The 27457-nt window shown below is 32.9% G+C and overlaps 1 protein-coding gene across 6 annotated transcripts in view; it reads right to left on the reverse strand.

The window, feature by feature from the left end:
• Nucleotides 1-27457, reverse strand: part of Spock3 (SPARC (osteonectin), cwcv and kazal like domains proteoglycan 3) — a 411971-nt gene that overhangs the window by 176192 nt on the left and 208322 nt on the right. For 4 of the 6 annotated variants that reach the window (XM_076852352.1, XM_076852349.1, XM_076852348.1 and 1 more), the window contains one exon: nucleotides 23207-23321. The exons of the other annotated variants lie outside the window; for them this stretch is intronic. In XM_076852352.1, the coding sequence (XP_076708467.1) occupies nucleotides 23207-23321 (115 nt within the window). The remainder of the gene's footprint in view (nucleotides 1-23206; nucleotides 23322-27457) is intronic. 6 annotated transcript variants of the gene reach the window in all.

The following is a 27457-nucleotide window of genomic DNA, read 5'->3' on the forward strand; positions in this document are numbered from 1 at the left end:
TGATATGAGGGCTCACAGTTTCAGAGGTCTTAGTCCATAGAAGGCTGCCTCCATTTCTTGGGACTCAAGGCTGAATATCATGGAGGAGTGTGGCAGAGGGAAGGAAGCAGAGAGAAAGACTCCACAATCCAGACACAAATATATACCCCATAGCCACGCCCCCAATTAACCATTTCCATCCAACATCCCATCTGCCTCCAGCTACCACTCAGTTAATCCCATCAGGGATTAATTCACTGATTGGTTTAAGACTCTCATAACCCAATCCTTTCTTCTGAACCTTCTTGCATTGTCTCACATTTTAGCTCGCATTCAAACCATAACAGGTGGACTTTATGAAGGGGAGTACAGTGGAAGGAGAAGAGATGGGATAAGGGAAGAACAGAGAAATTAATCTGAACTAACAACTGTTCTATGTACATATATTATAATACCACAGTGAATCTCACTATCATGAACGTCTACAAATTACTGATTAAAATAATAAGTAAATAAAAATGTTAAAAGGTAAAAGTAAGTAGCACAAAGATCACGGGAGTAGAGGGAGGAGGAGAGGGAAAGGGGAAATATTAGGGACTGAATTAAAGCAAATTACATTCCATGCTTTTTAAATTATACCAATATGAATTCTAATATTATGTATAACTAAAAAGAAATAGTAAAAATATCTTGTAAGGAAAAAACAGAAATACTATTAGTATGCAATGTTAGGAAAATACTTGTTCACTATTTCTAGATTAAATTTTATGCAAAATAAATTTGGCATAAATGAACTCTTTTGATATAATGTGAGTGGTTTGCTCACCAATTGATTTAATCACCAATAGATGAACTCAAGTGCAAAAAGAAAAAATAACTTCAATTGAAATGCTAATCATTTTTAAATTTTGATGATAAACAACTTTTTCCAAGGGGAATTATGGTGCATGCCTTTGGAATACACAAGGTATACAGTTTTTAAAGACCTAAATATGAAAAAGAAAATTGATTATAGTTATGAAATGTACCTTTTGAACAAATATGACCTATTTATATATGCAAATTTAACTATTTCTTAAAATATAAAATTATTATCAAAAAAGTATATATGGGTTAAAAGAGTAAACTGAAAAGTAATATCAAGGGCAGAATCCACCAACTTATCTTTTTTGGATATAAGTCTAAAAATTCACTTTGAAAAATCTTATCAAAACTTAGCAATTGTTTTAAAAAATTTAAAACAGGTGATCTTAATATGAGTAAATACACTAATTTTTACATGGATCATGCAATATCCCCACTAACAAGACTAATCAAGTATTCATAACATGTAATTTATATTTCTCAATTTTTAAAAATGCATTAAGATTATGAGATTTCCAGTTTGGTGTGGTGTTGAAGTTGCATTCCTAGCTTTTAAAAAGTAGAAACAGTAAAATAACACACTAAATGTTCACATAATTTGCAAGGACATCAAAAGGTCATTCATAGTCAAGTAAACAATAACTATGTGGATATTATTTATTCAGAATTAATTAAATTTGTTTAAAAATGAGTCCTTATATAACTAATGTTTGTCATACTTAACAATAATCTATAGTATGTTGGTGTCATTTGCTTCTTTGCAAATATTTTTTTAATTATGTGCAGTATGTGTGTCCATACAACATTCATTGCCTCTAATTTTTCTTGTACTAAGTTTTCTTGAATTCTTACTGCATTAAAAACATTGTCAAGTTTACAAATGATTTTCAAGTTACTAAAAGACAAAAAAAAAAATAGATTCTGTCTTGACCTTTCAGTAGCATTTGGTGCCATTCCATACTCCCAATTCATTGAAACATATTTTCACTTGGCTCCCATTATCCATCGCCTTTATTTGAATATGAAGTGTCCCCCAAAGACTCATATGTTGGAGGGTTGGTTTCCATCGAAGCAATGCTCAGAGGCAGAACTTTAGGGAAGTGATTGTATCAAGAAGACTGCAACCGCCTCAGTGGATTAATCTTTTTTGTAACTGAGTGGACTATTAAGACATGCCAGAAAATGTAGGCAGGTGGAGCACACTTGAAGGAAATAGGTAATTGGAGGCATGTCCCAGGGGGCTATATCTTGTCCCTAGCCTTTTTTTTCTCTCTTTCATTTTGTCTCTCTCTTTGCTTCCTGGCTGCCCTAATCTAATTATATTCATTTCATAATATCATTTAATTCTTACAAGATTCATGTTAAACTATCATTAAAAATTAGGCCATTTTTATATAAGAGAAACTGAGATTTAAAGATGAAAAACATGCCCAGATTTAAAAAGCTAATTATAAGAGAGCAAAAATTTGAACTGAAGTATTTCAAAATTAATTATATTTTCACAACAGAACAAGGTATCCAATGATTCTTCTATATATCCTTAAGGCAATTAAATATGCATTACTTTTATTCTTTTCAGATATTTTACTCAAAACATTATTCTATTAAATATATTTTGACATTGTTATGTTTTTAATATATATAATTTTATAATTGGTAGAGGTGTGCAAGTTATAAGTTCATCCTCTTATTTAAAAAAATAAGGTCTTATTTTATTTGGATTCTATTAAATTGATTTATATTTATTTATACTTAATTGATTATAAAAACTTATATACAATGATGAAAACCAGAAACATAATGAAGAATTGTCAATCTCATAAATGTTTTAAAATATTTATTATGATAGTTACTAAGTAAGAAAGAAGGAATGTCTATGTTTATATTAGAGTATCTCTGATACATACTGTTGTTTTAATATGCAATCTTTAAAATGATTACCATTTTAAATCTCAGAGATGTTTTTGCCTATTGTTTTCAGAGTTATGCATAAATAATATGGATTAATAATGAATACTCACATTTCTAAATTCAATATATAAATTTTCAAGGATTTTTGGAGGATATGAGCATCAGATAATTTTGAATGAACCCTCTAGTATAAGTCATTTAAACCTAATGCTTCTTAAGTGATTGTTCCATTGATAGTGAAGCCAGAATCTGAGAGCCACTGACTTTTCCTCTGGAAATCCTCCATTAGTTGGGAAGTCTGCCAAAGCTCTCCTCTTTTGAGAAGAAGGATGTAAAACAGAATTGAATCAGTGTAGCATTACATCAATTTCCCCTCTCTTGGCAAAACTGCAAATGCATATACACAAAGATTTTAGATTCCTATTAGTAGCACAAGCACTTGACTCAAGTCTAGCCATGATTCAAAGCTATTGCTACAGATCTGTTTAAAAGTCTCCATTGACTCTTGTGAAACAAAGGGTGAATCTTCTGTTTAGGAGGAAGAAGATATTGATCCAGGGTTTCAGATTTAGTCTACCATGAAGTATATCATAAGAAGGATTTAACTAAAGCTGGGCCAAGAACCATATTAGAAATATCAGGAATGATCATATAACACATATGAAGATAGCTGCTCTCTTACATTCCAGAAGCCTTACTTCTTTTCTCACAACCTTTTTAATTTTACTTTTTAAATTAGCTGATAGGATTTCTGAGACTTATATCTCAACCCAGGACCCCTGCCTAAAACCAACACTGGGAAAGGGGAAGCAGAGGAGCCGTGCAAATGGGGGGAAAGGAAAATACAGAAACCAAAGCAGGGCCTTCAAGTAGACTAGGGGGAGGGCCAAAAGAATTGGGAAAATGCTCAGTTTTGGAAATGGCATGTCAGCTGTTGGAATAAAAATTTAAATTCAGTGCTGGGCAAACAACAATGAACATATTTATTTAGTGTTTCTTGTTTTCTGCTAGGGTACTAACACTTCCAATACATAGCCCAAAAGGAAACAGACTAATATTGATCATCACATTAATCAATATTGCATCATATGCTTGGCTAAGAAAGATGCATTGTGTACAAATTATCACATGCAACAGCAGATTAATAAGAAATACAATGTAGCTATAAGGATGGAGGAGGAGGAAGGGGAGGAGGGGGAGGGAGAGGAGGAAAGCACTGATTATTAAAATTGATCTCATAATATCTTCCTGAGGAAATATATATGACATACACATGTGCACGATGTGAAGCTAAGGTGAAATTAAAAGGAAACAGAAAATAATAAAATCTTTCCAGAAGTATGTAAAAGATAGTGAAAATATAGTTTACATCTAGGAAAGGGGATTAAGTCGCTTGGGACAGGTTGGACAGGAGACTTTCATCTGCATATATCTTAATAATATTTTGAATCTTTAAACACTCAAATGTATCCTTATTCAAATAACAATAAGAACAATCATGATTATTCTGTTTTTTAATCTACTTTTTTCCAAGAACTTTGATGATCTACTTATATTGGCTTCAGGCCATAGAAGGTGTTGTTGGGGTGAAAAAGTCCCTTTCACAATGTAACATCTGTGGGTCCAAATGCATCCTGCACACATTGTCTTTTTTTATTTCTGGCAAGACAGAAATGTGCCTCTTTTCTGATTACAGAATAACCTCCCCTGCCCCACAGGTATGTATTTTCCCTCTCTTCTCATTATCTGAAAGGCTTTAATTCTCTCTCCTTCAACACAAATCTCTCGTTTTACTCAACTTCCCCTCAAAACCAAGTCATCTGTGGTGATAAGCTCCTATCTTAAAGTGAAGCAAAACAAAACAGTTCAGAAATCCCCTCATTTTAATTGAATATTTCATTGTTTTCTCCCTGGAAAATAATTTCTAAACTTATATTTTACTTCACTGTTTCATTTTACGCTGCTCTGAATCACAATCCCAAATTATTAAATTCAGTAATTTTTCTTTTCTTAAAACTACCTTGCTTAAGCTCTCTGCAGAATGGACAAGCAAATATTTCCTTCACCTTAACGTATTTCTTTTGGTGCCTGTTATAACGGAGCCTTCTGATTTTCTTCCTACCACATTCTTCTGTCTCCATTACAGGATCTTCTTTGTTGTCTACCTCTGAAGAATTGGAATTTCCCAAGGATTTACTCTTACCCTCTTTGTTTTCAACATGTCCTCAGATGCTTTCATCTGTTTCCATGAATTTCAATGCCACTCATGGGTTGAAATCTATCTCTACACCAAACTTCTCTGATAATTGCAAGCTCCTCTTTCCTGCGGGCTATCTCCTGGGCCTTTCACATTTCACATGTTCAAAATGGAGCTTTCTATTCCCGTTCCTCTCTTCAGTGTCTCAAACCTGTCACAATTTTTCCTTTGTGCATTTTGTTTTCTTTGCCTCAAACACTTCTCCCTATGCTCTGTCTAACAACTTCCATTTCACCTTCTATTTTCATGCCTTGATATCATAGGTTCAAAGAGGTCTGATAACGCTTATGAATGTGAACTCATTCCAGGTTCATCTTGATGACAAACTTCCCCATGGTGAGCTCATACTGTGTTTAAACATTTACGATTCACTTTAAAAAAATCATACTAGATTTTAGCCTCTGCTGGAGTGATACATGTGACTCTTTTACTCACTGATGTATCTGTGCCTAGAATATCTGGCATATTGCAGATAATAAAGAATTGTTGAATGAAGAGATACAAAAAATTTCTTCTTTATCCTTTCTCTATTACTATCATCCACAAGTTGCTTGCACATGTCAACTGACAGCTTACTGTAGAAGAAGATATTTCATGCCATCAATACAAATTTAACTGATAATATTCAACCACCTTTAGTTATTTGGTGTCTATATTTCTGGTGACATTTAAGTAGAAAAACCAAAACACATGTTTGTAGTTCCACATAATAATATAAGAATTAAGCAACAGTGGCACCAACAAGTAAAATAATATTTCAGGGTTGTCCATATAAATGATTTTAAATCAATTCTGAATTTTACTAATTGCAGAAAATACAGTTGGAACTTTTACATTCCCATATGCCCTCTGGTGTGTGTGGGGGGGTATGTTTGGGTCATTCAATGGGCAAGATTAAACCTAGTAGAAATGTAATATATAAAACCAAAGCCAAATTAATGTTTAGATATTTTATTAAGAATGTAATGCTCCTATACATAGAGAGCCCATATTTGTACTCAAATAATGCATTGTCAAGAATTAGGATAGTAGTCAATTTTAGAAAAAGTTAAATGTCAACATTTGTGAATGGTTTAACCCTATTTTTGAAGCTCTTTCTAAGGTAACTGTCCAATGAGAATAAACGGAGCTCTTATAAGGAAGGTTGAACAAACACATAAAATGAATTAGCATATTAATAATGCAATCATAAAATTTCAATGTTTTTTCTATGGGAATAAATCTATACTCAAAAGAATAAAATTTAGTGGTACTGTAGTATTAAAAGAGATTATTTTAATGACCACTTTTTCCATTCCTACCAGTTTTTACTTTTTATCTTATTTTGTTCTGATATGTAACATAGCACAGAGGTTTATGAAACTAAAATATAAATTTATTTTTTCACAAATGTTTTAAATTTATTAAAGTGTACACTTTCATTGTAGAATTATATTGATATATCTCTACTGAATTAATTCTGATTAAAAATCAAGATGATAGCATATTTCATTACTAATTTTGATTTCCCACAGTGACCAACAACATGTTGCACATATAGCAGGTGCTTAATAAATATGCACCGAGTTGACACTTCTTTTCTCTATTTAGTTGAATATAATAGAGCAAGAGTAAGAAAAGACAAGGATATTTATAATGCAGTGGTGGTTTCTTTAAGGAAAATATTAGGAAAACTAAAAAAAATGGTATCACTTTTCAGTAATATAATTATAATAATCATCCTTCAGAAATTATGTTTAAAATAATAATTCAAATAGAACTTTTTAAATTTTCTTAATTATTCTTTTGATAGTTTACTAAAGAAATAGTTTGGTTTTTCAGAACCAATTACAATCTGAGGGGATTGGTCACTGGGATTTTTATACTGAAAACAACCCGAAACACATGGTACTTTTTAGCAGATATAGGTAAAGATTATCTCAAAGCAATATTTCCACTCTATGCTAACTAATGAACATGTACAAATTTTTATAAAATTAACTACTTTCACCACTGTCTGATATCAATTCTTCTACTCTAGAAAAGAATTCTAAATGAGAAAAGGTTAAATTTGGTAAACCGTGTAATTAAATTCCAGCATAAATCTCCATCTCTCCTGCAGTTGAACAATTTAATAAGTATCTGAATTGGTAAGATATCACTATTGAATTTGTAAATGCATAGCACTTTATAAAAGCTTGTTATTGTTACTTTGGTTTTGTAAATAGATATCTTCCTCCTTTATTTTTTTTTTTCAAGAATAAACAAGATGGATGTTATAGACATAGGCTTAGCTCAACATGAGGGAGAGATTTCTGATATTACAATAGCAGAATCTGGAGAAACAGAGACAATATAAAAGGGCCCCAGAGCACACAGGTGGCGTGGATGATACACAGGACCCTCTCTTCTAAGACAGTACAAAATGTGTAGCTTTTTCGGTTTTTGCCTATTAGCAACAATGTTGTCTTTTCTACATGATTAACTGCAGATCATAGAATGTATATAATACCACACCATCATGAAATGGATATAATAGTATACTCTTTAAGTTTCATTAAAAATTAATGATTTCCTTTATAATAATTTTGCTCATAAAATAGTTTTTTTAATTTTGTGTTTAATAATCAAGTTTAGATCATGATGTGTTCTTTATCACTGAAGTGAATTTAGTTTGGAAGAAAACAGGTGATTGCTATGTAGGAGCCAATCAGAATACAGCCTGAGCATTGTCTACATTTTTAAAAAGTGATATTCTTTTGGCCTAGAAATGTATCACAGAGGTCAAGCACTTGCCTAGAATGCATGAGAACATAGGTTTGATTCCTAGCACCAATATATGGATATATATACATATATTGATTCAAAAATATATGTTGGAATACACACACACACACACACACACACACACACACATATACACACTTATATTTGCTTCCACAGGAAGCATCTAGGACATTCTATTCTTTATAATTGACAATTTTATTATTCTTTATATTTATTAGATCTTCGAATCACTATCTGGGAACAAAATTGACTTAAGTTCCAACCTATTTTTCTCACAAAGTAGTTTTAACTTGTTTGAAACCAAGAATGTAAGAAATTTCTCACAATAATTCAACATTGAAACAAACATCAAGTAAGAAATTCCTTTGAAGTTGCTTCTGAAGAGCATAAGGTTGCTATGATTTAATATAACCTGGGCAGGTGAGAGGCAGCAGGTCAAATGTTCTAGGTATGTTATTTTGTAGACATGGAGGCTACAGGGTCAACTTATATTTTTATCAAAGCATTTTATTGTAATAGAATAGGACTTTCTAGTTGTGTTTCTCTTCCTCTTTCAAAGAAAAACTTCTCTCAGAAAACATGTTCAATTTCACTCATTTTTCTGTTTGTAGAAAGTATTCAGGAACTCAATGCTGTGTTCAGAATTAGAATTTAATACATGGAAATACACTTATAATGATCACAATCCTTGGAAACTCTTCTCAGATATTATAAAATTTCAATATGGTCTAAAAATAGCATAATGCACCACAGGTAGAGCATTTGTACTACAATTACATACTCAGGCATAATAGTAGATGACTTTGTTTTCACATTAAAATGTAGAAAGCCCAGATCTTGAATGAGGGTTATTTTATTATGTGAAGCTAAATGAGAAAAGAATTACTTCATATCTCTTGATGGAAAAATGTAATCTTACAAACATAAGAATATCAAACTTTCCAATTAAATTTAGTACATTCATACAAAAGGAACAGATAAGGATTAGATTGCCATTAGATTTTCTTTATCTAAACTCTAAATGCTTAACTTATCTTTTCTCTTTTTTTTTGCGGAAATATGTAGAATTTTGAATTACGTAAAGAATTTGCAAATTGAAAATTTTAAATTCTCCAGGTTTATAAAACTGATTTTTCTATTGACCCTCACTAGTTCCAAGCCAAGTTGAAATGCTACAAAGTCAAAATTTGACATATCTCAAAGTCAAATTTTCACCTTGCTTCCTTTGTTTAAGCATTTCTTTTTGGTCATGTTTCCCATAACATCTCTTGGTCAGAGTGAAGATGTTGGACAGTTACCCACTCCACTCCACCCTGGCATGCAGATTCTTCTGATAGTATCTCTTTTCTTCGTTGCAGGAATTATATTCCACATGATTATTTTGGGACACCCAAACTCAACACCAAGCGTCCTGGGTACAGAGGAACTCTGTTCCAGAAGCCCAGTCACATTCCCCCCCCGCCCCCCCCCAGCCTATCCATGGTGACTGGCTTAGAAACCTGCACCTTCCCATGGTTAATTTCTATTCCTTCCAAGAAGTATTGCATTTATACCTTTACAACTTATACATAAAGAACTTGAGAACAACTCAGGCAGCAATGAAAGAGATCCCAATCCCCAAGAAGAAAAGCAACAAAATGTATTTGGGATGGTATAATAATATTCCGTTGAGTTTACACAGCTATGACAACACATAGAGTGCTATTTGTAATTATTTATCATAGATTTACAAATATCTTGCACACACACACACTTCTAAATACTTTATCCAGCTTATTGACAAGTCCATTAATTTTCTCTTTCCACACACATTCTATATAGTACCACCTCTCAGAATCTTCCCAGAGAGGCACTAGACCTGCCTCGGTAAGTGCCTGAACCTAGACTTTCATTCTTGTTCCTCACCATCTGCAGTGATATTTTGGAAAGGAAACTGTTTATTCTTCTAATGGTTAAGGTTCTCTCACAGTTAACCATTGCCCATGGTATCAAACCCAAATGCCTTACATGACTTCTTGCCTTATCAGATCTAATCAATCTCTCTTCAGATCTGGTATCTTAACTCCTTTCTATATACCATCCTTCTGCTATTTAATAGATGCCTGTCAAGTTAAATTCTGCAGTTTCCTTCTGTTCCCTGTCTTTGAATCACTCTTCCGTCATATTTGAAAATGACTCACTTCTTTTCATTTGGGTAATACCTCAAATATCAACTATTATGAGAAGTCTTCCTTAGCCACTCTGCTACTCTGTCTCCCATTTATCAGCCTTATACTCACCTCAACTGTATTACTATATTATATTATACCATAGGTTATTAATTTATTTATGGTCTATCTTCCACTTCAAATTGTGAAAATAACAAGATTAGAAGCTTTCTTGAATTTTACAATGCTGTAATATGCATGCTTATCAGAGATATTGGTTTATGATAAGTTTTCTCTATGTGTGTTTAATAATGAGTGGATTATGAATAAAATAATATAGTAGAAATCTCAAGTAAGATAAGAACAAAAGAGTACACAGTGAACTTAGCAACTCTGAAATTCCAAAATACCCTGTGGAAAAGTGTTTTTCCTACTTTAGCTGCCTAAAACTTGAAGGATAGGAAGTGCAAATCAGGTAAGTAAAAATCTCTATTTACAGAAATACTATATAATGTGAAGATGATTTTTACAATGTGTAGTAAAGCAAATAAGAGGCAAAATAGAAATCTTTAAACAGATTTGCTTGTACTGGCAATGGAATGATCCAATAGGAATTAGAAAAAGACCAAAGGAAAAAATAAGATATTTCATAAATTTGAATTTGTTTGTAGACATTAAGCAATGAGCTAGCAGAAATAAAAAGTTTGCATCTTCTATGCAATCCAATACTTATTGGAGCAAGAGAAGAAATGATAGGTATAGTGTCTAGAATAAAAATTGAGGGTTTAGAGATATATAGGAGAGAATAATGAAGGTTGATGATGATAATGACAATATTAAAAATAACAACAGCAATAATAATAATTAAAGACATTGACTTGTTTCATGAGTATCAATGTCTCTGTAACTGATGTAGAGACATCAGTAATTAGTAAGCAAAACATCTGAGGGGATTCAACTTGATGCCTTCTATTTTCTTTTTGAACAAACAAGTGAGTTCATCCAAAGAGAACAAAAAGGAATGTGGTGATTTATGAAGCTTAACAAGAATAGAGAGTTTCACAGCAGTGGTTTATAGGAATACAGACAAATGCTGACTCAGGATGTCAAAACAATCACCAACAAGTCTGAATGCACCATCAAAGAGTAAGAAACCATTCATCTGTATTGAGATCCATTCTTACAGCCATATAGGTCTCATTAACAGCACCTGGGGTAGAGAAGACCTGGAGTTTAGTCTTAAATACATTAAGAAATAGAGAGCTGAGTGATTCCAGACAAGTCCATGATCAGGCAAGTAGCTGAGGTGGCAAACAGTGGGAGATTTTAAAAGCCAATGGACCTACGTTCAATTTCCAGTTTACTTCAAGTTCATGTAATACTTGTGTTATCTTTTGAATTGCAGGTATCAATAGAATTACCCAATATAAATTACAAGGAGACCAAAGAAAAATAGAATATATTTTAACTGAGTTTCAATGTATTTCTTGATCTGTTAAACGAGAACAATGATAATATCTACCAAAGAATTAATGCATGTAAAGTGCCTACAAGTTTCTTAGTAAAGTATGAGCAATAAGTATTTAGGTATCTCTATTCCCATGGTTCTTAACCTAATTTAACCTCCTCCTCATTGTCAAATCATAACAATCATTGCCTTATATTTAGAAATGCATGACTGAGTTAAATTATCTCTAAAGAACTTTCTAGTGTTTAGTCACACTAAATCCTAGATATGTGTCAGTTAACCTAATACTTAAACAAGAAAAAAAATAACTGAACAAATGATAGAGCATGAACTCTATTCCTGAACTGTATTATTTGCATCTGTCACTAATGTACAATGTACAACCATGGTAAATAATTATCTGTTTGGAACTATCTCATGAACTGAAAGCTTAAATTAATACAGTTTATATACTGTTTTTAACATAAACCTTTATAAGGCACAACCCTCTAACTCTGTGAGCCTTTATAATTTGAAGTAATTTTTAATAATCATCTGGAAACTCCAAATAATGGTTCTTGAATCTTATGTGCTACTATTTTATCTGTGATGGTAAATAAAATACCAACTTTGTGGAATAAATGTATTTAATTGTTGGTGCATATGGCATCCTAAAATGTCAGTGGTAAAAAATGTTATGTCATACCCAGATTATGTGCCCAATAGACAAGTTCTTTCAACCACTTTGAACCAATGTAAAACATGATGAGTTAACTACTGAGATTACATCACATACCTCCATGTTTTTTCCAAGGTTAATGTAATTCTGAATTTTTTTTTTTTTGAGAGAGAGAGAGAGAGAGAGAATTTTAATATTTATTTTTTAGTTTTCGATGGGCGCAACATCTTTGTTTGTATGTGGTGCTGAGGATCAAACCAGGGCCGCACGCATGCCAGACTAGCACACTACCGCTTGAGCCACATCCCCACCCCATCTGAAAATTTTTAATAGTAAATTTCAAATAGACTTCATTAATTGAAATAATGCATGCTACTATTGCATATCTTAAAATTTCAGTGTCTTATTATAACAGAAATAAAACTTTTTCCTTCATGTAATAGGACACTGATGCGATTCCTTGGATGACCTTTTACATGGTGATTCTCATAACCAAGTTTCTTTTAGTTCTAGTTATACCATCCCTTAGGGCCTCAGAATGATTTGCTTTCATTTATTAGACTCTGGGTAGAAAATGAGAGGAAGCAGCCACACACACTTGTTAACCTTAGGACTCTGAAGTGACAAAGGTTACCTCTATTCTGTTTGACATGTAAGAACTGTCCAGGAGACCTCACAAAGATGTAAGGGGGAATAGGGGGAACTTCTGGAATCTGTACAAGCTCTCCTGACAGGCACTTCCCAGCAGTCCACCCTGCAGAAAGGGAGACAGGATCCTTTGGTCTAGGGCCAACTGTATTTACACATGGATGAATATCAACAAGTGAAAGTTATACATTCAAAATCGCGTGTGGATACAGAAATAAACAGGAAATATACTGAACTTCATATTTTGGAAATAAATAGACTCAAAATAAAAACATTTTTAAAGTGTTTTTAAAAAATCTAAAGGAAATAAGAGAGCAAGAGAAGAAACCTTATTCAAACTAAAAGACACAGCACAGGACTCTATGTTTCCTAATTATTTATCTACATTAGGCAGCTGTAATCACAAAGGCTTTCTACAAAGTTTAAAAATTAATATGCTCCAATGTGCTCCAATCTTTAATGTCCATTACCCAGAAATATTTTTGTCTCTCTGCCAACACATGTCTAGCAGGAAGTTCAGCTGTAATTTCCCCCCAATATTGGATTCTTTAATAAAAGTACCAAAGCCTAGCTTTAATATTTAAAATGTCAAGATTAAAATGAAATGTATTCATTAGCCAAATGCATAACAATGATCATTACAAATGATTGTTGGAAATCACAGTTTTAAGAATGACAATATTAACCTAACATGCTAAGAAATATGATATTTTTTTACCTGGAGAGAAAAAAAATAAGAAATACTCATTTGATGAAGAGATTACCAAAAAAAAAAAAAAAAACAGAAATATTTTAAACTGATTAGGTTCATCATAGGACTTACCCATCAAAAACCAACTTCCTTGCAGATCCCTCACCAAAACAAACAAACAAACAAACAAAAACGTGAACATGAGTAAATTTTTCACATTTCATTGCAGCTTGAAGATCTAGCAGTTCTTTTCACTATTTGGGCCGGGTATCAAATATTCTTTTTTTGTGCTGTTTTCTTTGGTATCAGAGATTAAACCCAGGGGCACTTAACCACTGAGCCATATCCCATCCTTTTATTTTTAATATTTCATTTTGAGATAGGGTCTTACTAAGTTGCTTAGCGCCTCACTAAGTAGCTGAGGCTGGCTTTCTCATGATCCTCCTGCCTCAGCCTCCCAAGCCACTGGGATTACAGGGGTGTGCCACCACACCCAGCTCAAATATTCTTATCTGTTGCTTATCATATCCTCTGTCTATAGAAAAAATACTACATCTCCACAAAAAGTTATTGGAATAGTCAAAATCAGCCCAATATATTTTTTGCCATAATTCAGCATTACTACTTAACATAATGACTAGTATCAAACCACTAGCACTATCTATATGGCCTTTCATTATTAAAGATGCACATACATATACACATTTATTTACAAAAGCTTATTTATACAGATACATGCTGAAGAGTATGTATGTTGCACTATAACAAAGACTTGAACTAAAATTAATGCCCATCAGAAAGGTATTAGTTAAATAAATTATGGTGCAGTAATTGATTTTTTTGTCATCTAAGGGAGTGAAATAAAATGCAAATATGCAAAATATACTACTACTAAAACAAAGAACAAAAACATACATAAAATATTCCTGTTGTTATTTCATTATGCTTATGTGAATGTGAAAAAGAGAGAAAGTGCATGTGTGTATATGTGTGTGTGTTTTTGTGTGTGTGTGTGTGTGTGTGTGTGTGTGTGTGTGTAGAATTTCTGGAAGAGCAGAAGGGGAAATGACTGGCCTAGGAATTAATACCATATTTATTCCTTTTTCTATCATATGGGGTTCATATCCACATGTTGTCTTCATGAGTTCACATTTTAAAAATAAAGAAAAATTTAAAAATTGATATCAATATGACACCTTTAAATTTTCTTATCCTTTTATATTTTCTATTAAATAATCATAGTTTTTTCTCAGTTTCTTCAAAATAATAAATTAAAACCAAATAGACACAGATTCTATTTAGAAGAAATACAATGACCATCGTTCAGAAAAGGAAGTTCATTTTAAATTTCTTACAGACAAAAGAAGAGGATAAAAAAAATGTCTAGTTAACCTATGTAATTACTCTTCTTTCTATAATTCATAAACATAAGTGATGCCATTGGACTATGAGTATTCTAATCTCTATCTCTTTAAGGATTCTTGGATAAGAGATATTAAAGTCCATTAAAATACTTTTTTAAATGCACTCTTCTTCATTAGACATCCAATTTTACCTCTCTTCAGAAGTCTTCAGTAGACTCTATTCATCAAGCAATTTTTGAATTTTCCTTTTTTGTGTTTTGTTCTAATTCATACTCTTTTTCCTATATAAGAGACATTCATGAAGCAGAAATTGTGTGGTAGAGAAAATGGCTTACATGCAAATGAAACTTTACATTCATTGTTCATAGTATGATATTAACTGTGTTTCCTCTGTTCTCTGTGATGTTATAGCTCAATTTTCTTGTTTCTGACTGTGAGGAACAGGCTGTGTTACTCTATTATTTATAGAACCGTGGTTTTCTGGCTGCACCTAAGCCTGAGTTAAACCATATTGTAAAGCAGGAGTTACTCCATTTTAAGTAAAATATCAGTGGAGAATTTCTACACTTTGTTTGTACAAGAGAACAATCACATTTGACCAACACAACTGTATGGCACAAATTGAACTTATTCTGCTAACTTATTAAACCAAATTAGAAAGCCTTGACATGCAGACATCCCAGATCATATTAGGAAAACAAAAACAGAAATAGGAGATTATCAATCTCACCAGAAGTAATCCCCACACTTCAAACCCATAAAATGAGGAGCTCTCAAAAATGGACACAGCAGCACCCTGACCACATCACCTGGTCACGGGTCATGAACCTTGCCTAGGAAAATTGCCACACCAGCCAACCTCCGATTCTTTATCTCTGATAGTCAGAGGAGCATTAATCAAAATCTTTTATACAGAATTCAAAGTCAGTATAGAAGGCAAACAAAACAATGAAAGATGTCCATCCAGACCTGGAGCTTCCTTCCTCTAAACACAAGGTGACTCTCTGCTAAGTAGAAAGAGCCAACCAGATTCTAGGTCCACTGGGAAATGAAAGCTCTCTGATAGGATATGAGAGGATTTGCCAATAACCAATAATAAAAGTGCACACTCCAAGAGATATTAGTACATGGGAATCCCTCTCCTGTGTTTTGGAGTTTTTGATCTGAAGCCCTTTTTCTCCGAGGACACAGATATGGGCAATGAAAGAGCTATAACCTAGAAAATCATTAAGGGCAGCAAACTTTCTTAAATTAAGAACCTTAATATTTTTCAGGAGGCCAAAGTCATACCGATGTCTTTGCCATTTCTCTTTAACTAGCTGGCTCTCACACTTTCCTTCAAAATAGACATGACATATTGTCCCCCACTGTCAATTCTCAACCAGCAAAATCATATCCCTTCTTTAACTTCAAGTTTAGTCTTGAATTCCATCTTTTATAATCATGAGAGGAGTCAACCAATGTTCTCACATACAGTGTCAACTGCAACTCAACAATCCAATCCTAGCTATTAAATATGCAAATACCAATAATATTAGTAGATAGAAATCTTTCTAATGTTCAATGGGCACAAAGATATTGTATTGTTTACTTCTATCTTGAGCTGGAAGATGTGTGAGGGAAAAGTTGCACAAAGATTTCACAATAATTAATGTTCTTCATTCAGGTGTTTACGTGGTGAAGAGTGTTTTACACAAATTATGGCTTTAATTCTAACAAAAATGGAGGGAGATAGTATAATTATCATTTTTCTCTTATAAACAAGAAAACAAGTCCTGGAGAGTGTAATTTGTTAAAAGTCATTCTGCTACCTAGAGATACAACAAGACTTTAAAGTCAGTTAGTCTAGCTTCAAATTACAGACTACTAACCATTAAACTAAAATCATTCTTAGAAATGGAGTTTTTCTGAAAAACAAATAATAAAGTGTGCAAAACACAATAGTAGATTAAAAACAGCACAGATCCTAATCAAGTGTATGATCATAAAATCTACAACACATTTAGGGAAAAAAAGCAATATCAAACTCTAATATAGCCCCTACTGTAGATTACATACTGTTTTACTTATTTTTCATATTAAACTCACTAATCCTAAGGCAGTATATTGGAAGGTACTCTTTTTACAGAGGAAGGAACTGAAGCACATAAACTTTAAAGTAACCCATTCAGGATCACAGAGATAGCGAGACTGAGACTAGACAAGCTGGCAGCCTGGCTGTGGCTACTTGTGTTCTGCAACATTGCTCTACAGAATAGGTTTTCTTCTGTGATAAGGCTTCCATATGCCAGTGGAGCACAGTGCAGAGGAGGCTATAACACTGCCTGGGCCAGGCTAGAAAGGGTGATGTGGAAGACAGAGTTTAGTCAACAGGTTCCTGAGGAAATGCATCATAATAATGATAAGATGTACTATATACTTCACATATCGAGTCAGTACTGTAACTTATTTTTATATTTGAGCAACAGGCTTTTTTTTTTTTTTTGTAATGCATGATATCTAGAGTAAAGCTTGACCAGATCATTGGAGCTGATGAAAAGATATACTCTAATAAATTCAATTTTCTTCTTACAAGCAATTTCCTACTAGCTTGGGATTATAGCCCCTTGGGGGAAGCTAAAAATTATATGTTCAGTTAAAAAAAAATGTGGGTTTACAATATGTTGAGAAACTACACATTAGGCGATAGCTATTCTGTGAGATAAGATGAATTAATAATTCTACAGTGCTATGTTAATGTTAAACAATATGTTTCAAAAGATAGTACACCAAAATAAGAATACAAAATTCTAGAAACACAATGGCCATGTTCAATATCCAAGTTTATCACTTGAACAAATGATACAAGTTCTTCATGTCTTAGCATTTATCATTGGTAGAAAGGGGGTGATAATCACAACCTATCTCGTCCTCTATGGTACCTATGAGATTAAATTAATTATGTATACATATGTATCTGTGTGTATGCATATAGACACAAGTTCTAGAGATTAAAGGTTGGCTAAAATCTGTATATCATGAAGAGGAATCAAATCATTCCATACTAACTCACTATCCAAAATTCCATAACCATTCTAAAGTATAATTCATTTTAAAAAGTGTGACCAATTCTCTATCTTAAACAAAAGAAATTTATAAATAGCTAAGTATTTATAAAGTTACATAGACATCTGTTCATATGAATACTTAAAATTTATTTATAATTATAAAAGTAAAATGTGTGAATGAAGGTGATAGATATGATTCCGAATCTTAAATCTGCCCTATCATCTAACTAATATCAGAAAGAATACCCAAAATATCCAGAGCTTTAGTTCCTGTTTCTATAAAATGGGCAAAATGATATTTAATATAAAACATTAGAGTTTATATAAAAGACACATCAATTAAAAGCACTTGGTAAAGAGCTTTACACATATTAAATGTGAAATACATACAGATTTCATTCTCCGTTAGGTCAATCAGACTTCTGGTCCACTAGGGAATTAGGAATACATTCCTATTCCATACAGGCAAAATTAAATATAAGAAGAAATATTTTAAAGTAGCCATGTTAAGCCCAGTCCAACAAACATTTTGGGACTCTCCTATAATTTGAGTCCTGAGATTGAATCTTCCAATATTAAACATTTCCACATTAGAACAATGGAAAGGCAAATAAGGTAGTCATGCAATTAATAACCATATAAAGAAATCCAAATCTTCTTTTAAACATTGCCATTATAAGCTATAAATCCCAAAACTGTGAAATTAAAATAGAAGAAGTTTAAGACTTGCCTTCTTTGGATATCTATTTTTGATATAAGTAGCATTTGAAATTATTTTCATCATTTTCTATGTAATGCTTTCATAGGGAAACCAAAGCATTTACGTATTAATTTTTTTCATCCTTTGGTGCAAGTGAAGCAAAAATTAACATGACTAGATTTGTCCTATAACAACTTCTTCAACTTTACTCTGTCTTATTGTGCCAAACCTTTTTCTTTTAATATCATCAACATTGATTGGTGCCAGAAACACTGATTTACAAATAGTGTTAATTTTCTTATCTGCAGTTGTGTAGGCAGCAAGGGAGCATAAATCACTGGGTTTCTTGCTCACATACACAACAGAAGAACAAAAAAAACCCTCAATAATCAGCTTCTGCAGAAGTATTTCCAAGGTAACAACATAAAGAGTAGCTCATATTCAAAATCTGGGAAGGCCATAATGTATTTTATAATCAGTTAGGTCTCCATTGTGCAGAAACATGGTACAAGCTGGACAAGTGTGAGTTCTTTCTCACTATTTATAAATCTATTTGGTTTTAACTAGTAATGGTAATGCTAACAGAAAATCAACACAAAATGCAGCTCACTGAAAATTTCATTAGAAGATAATGCCCAAATACATTGCTTTGACCATGACTTACATGCTTACTCCACACCATCCTCCAGGTTGGCAGTATTGGTCAAAGCTAGAGTACAACACATAATGAGATATTTATTTCTCTGATTTGGGAAGATACTACTATTATTATTTTTTTAAATATTTTTTTGGGGGTACTAGGGATTGATCCCAGAGTTGCTTAACCCCTTTTAATATTTTATTTAAAGACAGAGTCTTGCTGAGTTGCTTAAGGCCTCACTAAGTTGTGAGGCTGGTTCTGAAGTCCTGATCCGCCTGCCTCAGCCTCCCAAGCAGCTGGGATTACAGGCATGCACCACTGTGTCTGGCTGACATCATTATTATTATTTACAGCACTCAGGAAGGAAAAATATACTGATTATTTCCATTAGTTACAAATCCAAGCCAAGGACTTTCCCATTTCTTAAAATCAATTGTTATGTTCTCACCATTTGATATTTTCATATCCTATTTTGTTTCCCCCCCGTAAGCCATGCATTTGTTCACTCTTCCAATAAATTTATTTAAAACTATTTGTTGATTGGCTCCTATGTCCTTCCTAATCTACGTTTCAATAAACGTGCACAAGGCACACCGAAGGGATAGATGGGATAATCTAGACTGTTCCATTCCATCAATCAAGCTACGAATCTTCCCCTTCAGCCTAAATGTTGATCAGGCAGGACCTTCCCGACCCTCCTCCAAGAAAAGATGCAGGAGTTACTAGATCAAGACTGGAGTCTACAGTAGTGAATAAGACACCGACTCTGCCTTCCTGAAACTTCCAGTCAACTGAAGGAGATTGAAGTTAGGCAATGATGACAGATGAGATGAACATTTTAAGATGAGAGGTTCAAAGCTCTAAGGTAATGGGAAATGGGTGTGATGCCTAGTGTTGAAGGGAGGAGCTTAGGACAGTCTCTTGAAAAGCCTCATTCCCCACCCCCACAGAAATGACAGTGAGCTCAGTTCCTTTCACTTATGAGATCAAGGGAGGAAAAAATAAATGCCATAAAGTAGCAATTTCTAATCTAAACAATCTAAATGACCAAATTTATTCATCAAGCTCTACTTCTCTAATTTCAATATGACACACCCACATGCATGCCTCAAAGTTAGCTCTAATTATTTATATTAGCTGTGTTTATTGATCAAACTGCTTGAAAAGCTCTTTCTCTAAATGTTGTATTATAAACATTCCCAGCGTATTGACATCCTCAAAACAAATAATGCATATCAAACATTGATGTTAACATCAATTATTTGGAAATTCATTGGAGTTGTTTATTTATTGAATATAGTGAATATTGGTTACTTTTTTTTTTCTTTTCTTCTTTTCATTCAGGTTGCCTAGGCTTATCTCCAACTCTGTGTGGTCAAGTGATCTTCTGATCTTGACTCCCAAGTAGCCAGAAATACAGGCATGAGCTGCCATACCTGGCTATGAGCACAAATTTTTAAATAGTCTCTATCGGTAATAGTACAGGAATAAATACTATTTATATAAGGCACTTTGAAATCTGCCCATTTAAATTCTAGTAGTCTCCCCCACTGCCCTACTGCACCACTATGCCAAAGACAGAGCTGCTAAAGGTTCTCTGTTCAGGAAGTTTCAATGGTATATGCTAAGAAGTATTGCAGCTATTAGTTTTTAATATTCTTTACCATGATGAGGAAGTTTTGTTATTGTTGTTGTTTTTGTATTTTTTTTGTCTATAAAGTTTTCTTTAATAGGTTAGAGAAGTAATGCGATAGTATGGTTGTAAATAAACACAGTGTGTGTGTGTGTGTGTGTGTGTGTGTGTGTGTGTGTGTTTTATTAATAACAGAGTCCAGTCTCAGTCAATACAGATCAGAATGGATGCTTTGGAAATACCTAGCTTTGTGACCTCGAATCAGTGAAATTAACCTTTCTTAGTTTTCAATGATTGAAAAATCAGAGTGAGTCTCTGCCACAGGAATGATATTAACTGCTAGGTCTTTGATTGCTCTATGACTTGGGTTCAGGAGGCCAGGGGGATGAAGTGGCAGATGAAACTGCTACAAAGGCATTAAAGCTATATAGGTGTAAACCTTTAACAGAGTTTCTGGAACTTGTGATGAAATAGTTTTTTTCTTTAAAATTAAATAAATGAATGAGTCTCTGTAACTCAGATGAGGATTGCACACAGGAGTTCATTTAGACACCATCTTCTTATCGAATTCTCAATTTTAATACTTAAAATTTTTGGAAATCTAAAACATTAAAAAGCTCTTTTAGAATCTTAAGGAAATGACAAATCTCTGGCTCACATTTTTGATATTTTTCATAAAACTGACTTAGAAATCAGGATCAATTTGGGTTATGTTCCTAGTAACTCTTCTTTACCCTTTTATAACTTCCCATAGTACATTAACTTTATATAAATGTGATTTCCAGGTGGATTTTATGCTTTTCATCTGTAAACTATTGTTATATTTTTTCTTTACTCTTTTTCTCATTTCTACAGTTATGCAACAAGTATGCATGACTCTCTGTCTCAAGCTCACATATGCACAGACTTTCTATCTTTTTAATATCCATATGCCTTGGTACTTGATACTGTCTACTCTAGATTTGATATCATGGAATAAAGACTTCCCTAATCCATTCAGCAGGTAAATGAGGGTAATGTGTTTGTGTGTGTGTGTGTGTGTGTGTGTGTGTGTGTTTTATTAATAATGAACATAAAAAACTATCAGCAAAATTTAAATATTTGCTGTTTTGTATTAAATATGTTTTTATTTTCTATAATGTTCTTATTCTCCATTTGCTGGTTATTTTGTTGTTGTTGTTTCATTTTTGTACTGGAGAGTGAACCCAGGTGTACTTTAACACTGAACTATATCTCCCTTGTATTTTTTTTTTTTTAATTTTGAGACAGGATCTCCTTAAGTTGCAGAGGCTTTGGCTAAATTTCTGAGCCTGACTTCAAACTTGTGATCTTCCTGCCTCAGTCTCCTGAATTGATGGGATTATATGTGTGCACCGCCACACATGGCTAATTGCTGGTATGGTTTGATAATAAAATTTACAGGCAAGTTTACAAAAGCCAAAAGTCCAATTATTCTCTGAGAATGCACACAAATGTCAAAATTTCCTCACTAATTTGACTTAAATGTAACATATAGACTAGGTCCTGTATCACAAAAAGTGTTCACTCAAAGAGAATTCCTTTAAAAGTAATGATATGAATGAATGCAGTTGTTCCCTTCAGTTACCTGGTGACTTCAGTTTTAATTATGGAATGTTCCAATCCTTGAGACTAAGCACCAAACTAGATAGTCTATTTCTAAAATATCAGTTGTTCTCAAAGCAGAGCCTATCTCACAGAAGCAAGAAGATTGTGGGAAAAGATCTTTAAAATCCTGCCTTCCCCTCTAGGAATTTTGTGTCAGCCTCCAGGAAATCAGGGAATAGATGCAAGAATTCTCTGGTATGAGTACTTCCCAAGGAAGTGTACAAGAATGTTCTGGTCCCAAATGTCTACATTCATATTCTCTCTCTCTCTCTCTCTCTCTCTCTCTCTCTCTCTCTCTCTCTCTCTTGTAATAGAGAACAAACCCAGGGTTTCTGTACCCATAAGCTACATCCCTAACCCTTTTTACTATAATCTGAGATAGGGTACCACCACATCTGGCTACTATCTCTTTTTATGAACATCAGTAAGTTCAGATTTTCCCCTTTAATTTGACTTCTTACTTATACCTGAGGGAAACAGGTATAGCAATAAATAAAAATATTTAGAGGGTACCAAAACTGTAACTGTTCCCTAAAATATAAAAAGTACAAATACCCACATAATATATAATCTAATCTTTACATGATATGATTTACCTAATAATATATGCATAAAATTCTTTTATCTGTACTAATATTGGTTGATAACAATGTTTAACCCAAGGAATCATCAAAATTATATTAACTCAACTTCTTAAAATGTTTCAATAAAACTCCATGTAAAATATTAGAAGGAACTGACCAATATTTATAGTGTGCATGGCAAGAAGTACTATTCAATCAGAAGGATTTTATTTAACAATTTTACCTGTGTGTAAGCCTCCGGTGACTAATGCAGACTGCAGTCTGAGAATCTTGAGTAACGCATACTTTATGGCGGCTACATTTCATCTTTAAGCAGGGATCTTTAGCTGGGTCTAAAGCTGAAAAAGAGAGAAAGAGATGGAGAGATTGTTCAGGAAATATTAAAATAAATTTCTATAAAATAGAGGTATCCAATCTCATCAAACATAATTTTACCAAGTAATTTTATAGCATTTAGCTGTAAATTTTCTTCACATTTTTCCTCTATTAAGAGATACTTCTATTTCTACCCACATAACTCAGATAGTGGGTAACAGCTACACTTCAGGCTCATCTAGGCTATTCAGGAACTAAAATGCACATACCACTATGACTCAGAAAATGTATAACTAGAATAGGAAATTTAAGATAACTCTCTTTATTTTCTGCTATCATTACAGCAATAAAGGAGAAGAATAAAACTACAGAATGTTACTGCAATACTTTATGTCAGTGGAGAATTACATTAAACTTCTCCTTTCCCTAGATAGAATCTAGTGGTTATAGAAAAAGTATAAAACCCAAAGATGATGTTGAACATTGATGGATCTTTGCATATCCAAGGAAAGTCTCTAACTGTACTTTGGACTGACTGAATGTATCATAGTAAAAATTCAGATGTTGCATTTAAGTTTAGGTTGTTTTTGCATAATATCTGACATTCTATTTATTTAAGTAAACTCTGTCCTGGTAGTTGCAAAAGATTATGTGATATGTTTTTCAGTCTAAAAAGTTCATTGACATGTGTTTTACCTAGTATACACCTCATTAATTTAAAGTTTACAATCAATGTTTAAAGTTCACAATCAATGATTATCAGCATATTCATTATTTTAAAGCTCACATCACAATTTTTAAATATTTTCATCACCAAGAAAACCTAAACGTGTCCTGTGTTTATCACCCCAACTTTCCCGTAATTAGTACTGGATAATCATTAATCTAGTTTTTGTCTCTGTAGTTTCCCTATTCTGGACACTTCATATAAGTTGAATAATGAATTATATGGCCTTTTATGATTGACTTCATTGCCATGAGATAATGTTTCTGAGGTTGAACGATATTGTAGCATTAAACATGATATTGTAGCATTAAACATTACTTCATTTCTTTATATTGCTGAATAATATTGCATTACATGGATATACCACATTTAATTATCTATTCACTAGGAGATGGGCATTTGAATTATGTCAAACTCTTGGCTATTGTGTGTTGAGGGCCACAGCCGAGTTGGGATGACACATGGCATTTTTGCCAGGAGTAGTGGTTGAGAGGTGATGCCATGGAGCCATTAAGAGGATGACTTTTGAGTTCTCCCGGAGTTCCCTTTGAGTTCCGGTTGAGCTCTCACGGGGATTCCTGAAGATTTCGAGTTGGTTGGTGAAGTTCCGGTGATGGGAGTTCCAGTTGGTGTGTGGTGGTTCCTGGAGGATCCGCGTGGGTGGTGTTCGGGAGAGTTCCGGGGGAGTGTGCTGGTGGAGTTTGGAAATAAAGTTTGTTCCTGCTTGAGTGGCCTGTGATTTGTGCCCAGCCAGACTGCAGCAATTGTGAATAGTGCTGATTTAGATAATCATCACTGAAAAAGTTGGAAGAAGGCCAGAAGGGAAGTAGGTACAGATAAGGAAAGGACACTGGATATCCAGTTTTGGTACATGTCAAAATTCAGAGAAAGAAATGCTGAAAGATGGTCAATAAAAAATTCTAGCATCTGAAGAAAATTGGAGCCAGGGTAACCAGAACAATGTACACTTGGGATACACAAAAATATCCAGGAAGCCTGTGGACTCTCCACTGGACATGGAATGTGGATTTGACTCAAACATTTTCAGTTTTTAAACCTAGGATAAATTCAAGCTGACATCTGATGTACAACCTAATTAAGATTACATTTATTATTATGTTAAGTCTTAGGCATACTTAGTCAATAACAATTTAAATCAATGCATATGTTCTGTTCATTGATTAATTCAATAAAATACAGAAATAAACTATACATATATGAATGTATATATTTATACCTTAAATATATATAAAGTATAATACATATATATTTATACCTTAAATATATAAAATAAATTTCTATAAAATTCTTACTCAAGATTTCAAATAAGCATGAGATTTAAAATAAAGCATATTTATACATACAATTGATTAAAATTAACAAGTAGACATATTTATTATATTATAATGAATACTCAAGATTTTAATTGCATTTATTTAGAACATAAATATTTTAATTTCTTCCATTACAAAGAAAGGCTTTTTCAATGAGCAATGGTTAGATCAACTACATTTTTTTCTCAGTTTCTAAGTAGCTTCAACTATTGAGGTAAAGTATTTTATTCCTTATAAAATGTGAAATATATTTTTCACAATGCAAATTAAAATTGCTATCATATTTTTATTATACTGACATAGTTTAGATTATCAATGATTTAAAATTATCTGATCAAATTGCTTTACTTGAAAACTGTATGAATCCTTGTTTGGACAACATAAAAGAAAACTACACAACAATTTACATTAAACATGTTTAAGCCAAGTTAGCTGTAATTCTTAATCTGTTTTGATTTCTAATTATCAAAATTACTTTTTAAAATTTCATAAAATTGAATTTTATTATCATAATTATCTTCCTCTCTACTGTATATACCTGTATTAAATGCTTATTTTTGTACATTGGTATTTTAGATGAACATGCATCAGTCTTAAGTGTTTATGATGTTCATTGTGAAATTTAAATACATGAATAAAGTGTTCACTAATCATATCCCACCTTCCTTTATCCACCCTCCTCTCCTGCCTTCCAGTCCTAGTTATCACTATTCTATATTCAGGTCACTTTTTAAAAAAAACTTGTACATGTGAGACAGAACATAGGATATGTGTCTTTCATGTCTGCCTAGCTTATTTCATTTAACCTAGTGTTGTCCAAGTTCACCCATTTTGCTGTAAAGAACAGGAATTCATTTTTCCTTACAGGTGAATAATATACTATTATGTCGATCTACCATGTTTTCTTTGTCCATTCATCTGCTGAAGGGCACTTTGTTTGATCCATATATTAGTTATCATAAATAGTGCCACAATATATATGAGCATGTAGGTGTTTCTCTTACATGCTAATTTTATTTCCTTTATAGATACACTCCGAAGTGGGAAAGCCAGATCATATGGTAGTTCTGGTTTTAGTTTATCTAGTTTTGGTAACCTCCATAGTCTTCTCCATAATGGTTGTACTAATTTACATCTCAACAGCAGTGTATGAAAGTTCCTTTTTCTCCACATCTTCACCAACATTTGTTATTTTTATTTAAAAATAACCATCATATCATGGGTAAGATGATATTTCATTATAGTTTTGCTTCGAAATTTGAATATGTTTAATATTGGATATTTTATTTTGAAAAACATGCATTTTTATTTTCAATAAAACACTACATTACATACAAAACTATATAGAAGCCAAATGTGGTGGTACACGTCTGTAATATCAGTGACTCAGGGAACTGGGGCAGGATGATCACAAATTTGAGGTCAGCATTTGCAATTTAGCAACATCCTACCTCAAAATTAAAAAACAAAACATCTGGGATACAGCTCAGTGGTCTAGTGCCCTTAGGTTCAATTCCTATACAGCAAAAGATCAATCAATCAATCAAGCAAGCAAGACTTAGCTAATGTAATTATACTTTTAATATAGCTTGTTAATATTCTAGTTTTTCTTCCAGTTTTCATTTATTTATAATCTAGATTAGATAATATTTAAAAGTTCCACACCTCTTCTTATATTATATCTGCTTAAGAAGAGAAATCAGAACTCAAAAATTACACAGCAAGAATGGAATTGTTAACACAAATTTAAAGCATGAAAAATAATTTAATGAGAAAGCTTTGCACAGAATTCTATATAAAAAAATCAAATAAAAGAATAGCAGTATTTGTTAGGAGATGTAAAATATAATGGTAGAAAATAAACATGAAAAATCAGAAAGAATTCATAAGAAGGAGAAGACCCCTTTCTGTGCATGTGAATTTAACCATCTGTATTTTTTGTAGAACTCACATTGTTGGCAGCTTAAAAACTACAAAACATCTCACTCTGTAAATACAGATGCTTAAGATTTTACTCTTGAAATTACAACAATAACACAACCACATTCTCTTTGGCTCATAGCCCATGAATCAGAATCAGTCCTGTGCCTTCAAAAGG

The sequence above is a fragment of the Callospermophilus lateralis genome, chromosome 4 (genome assembly GCF_048772815.1).
Source record: "Callospermophilus lateralis isolate mCalLat2 chromosome 4, mCalLat2.hap1, whole genome shotgun sequence".
Lineage (NCBI taxonomy): Eukaryota > Metazoa > Chordata > Mammalia > Rodentia > Sciuridae > Callospermophilus > Callospermophilus lateralis.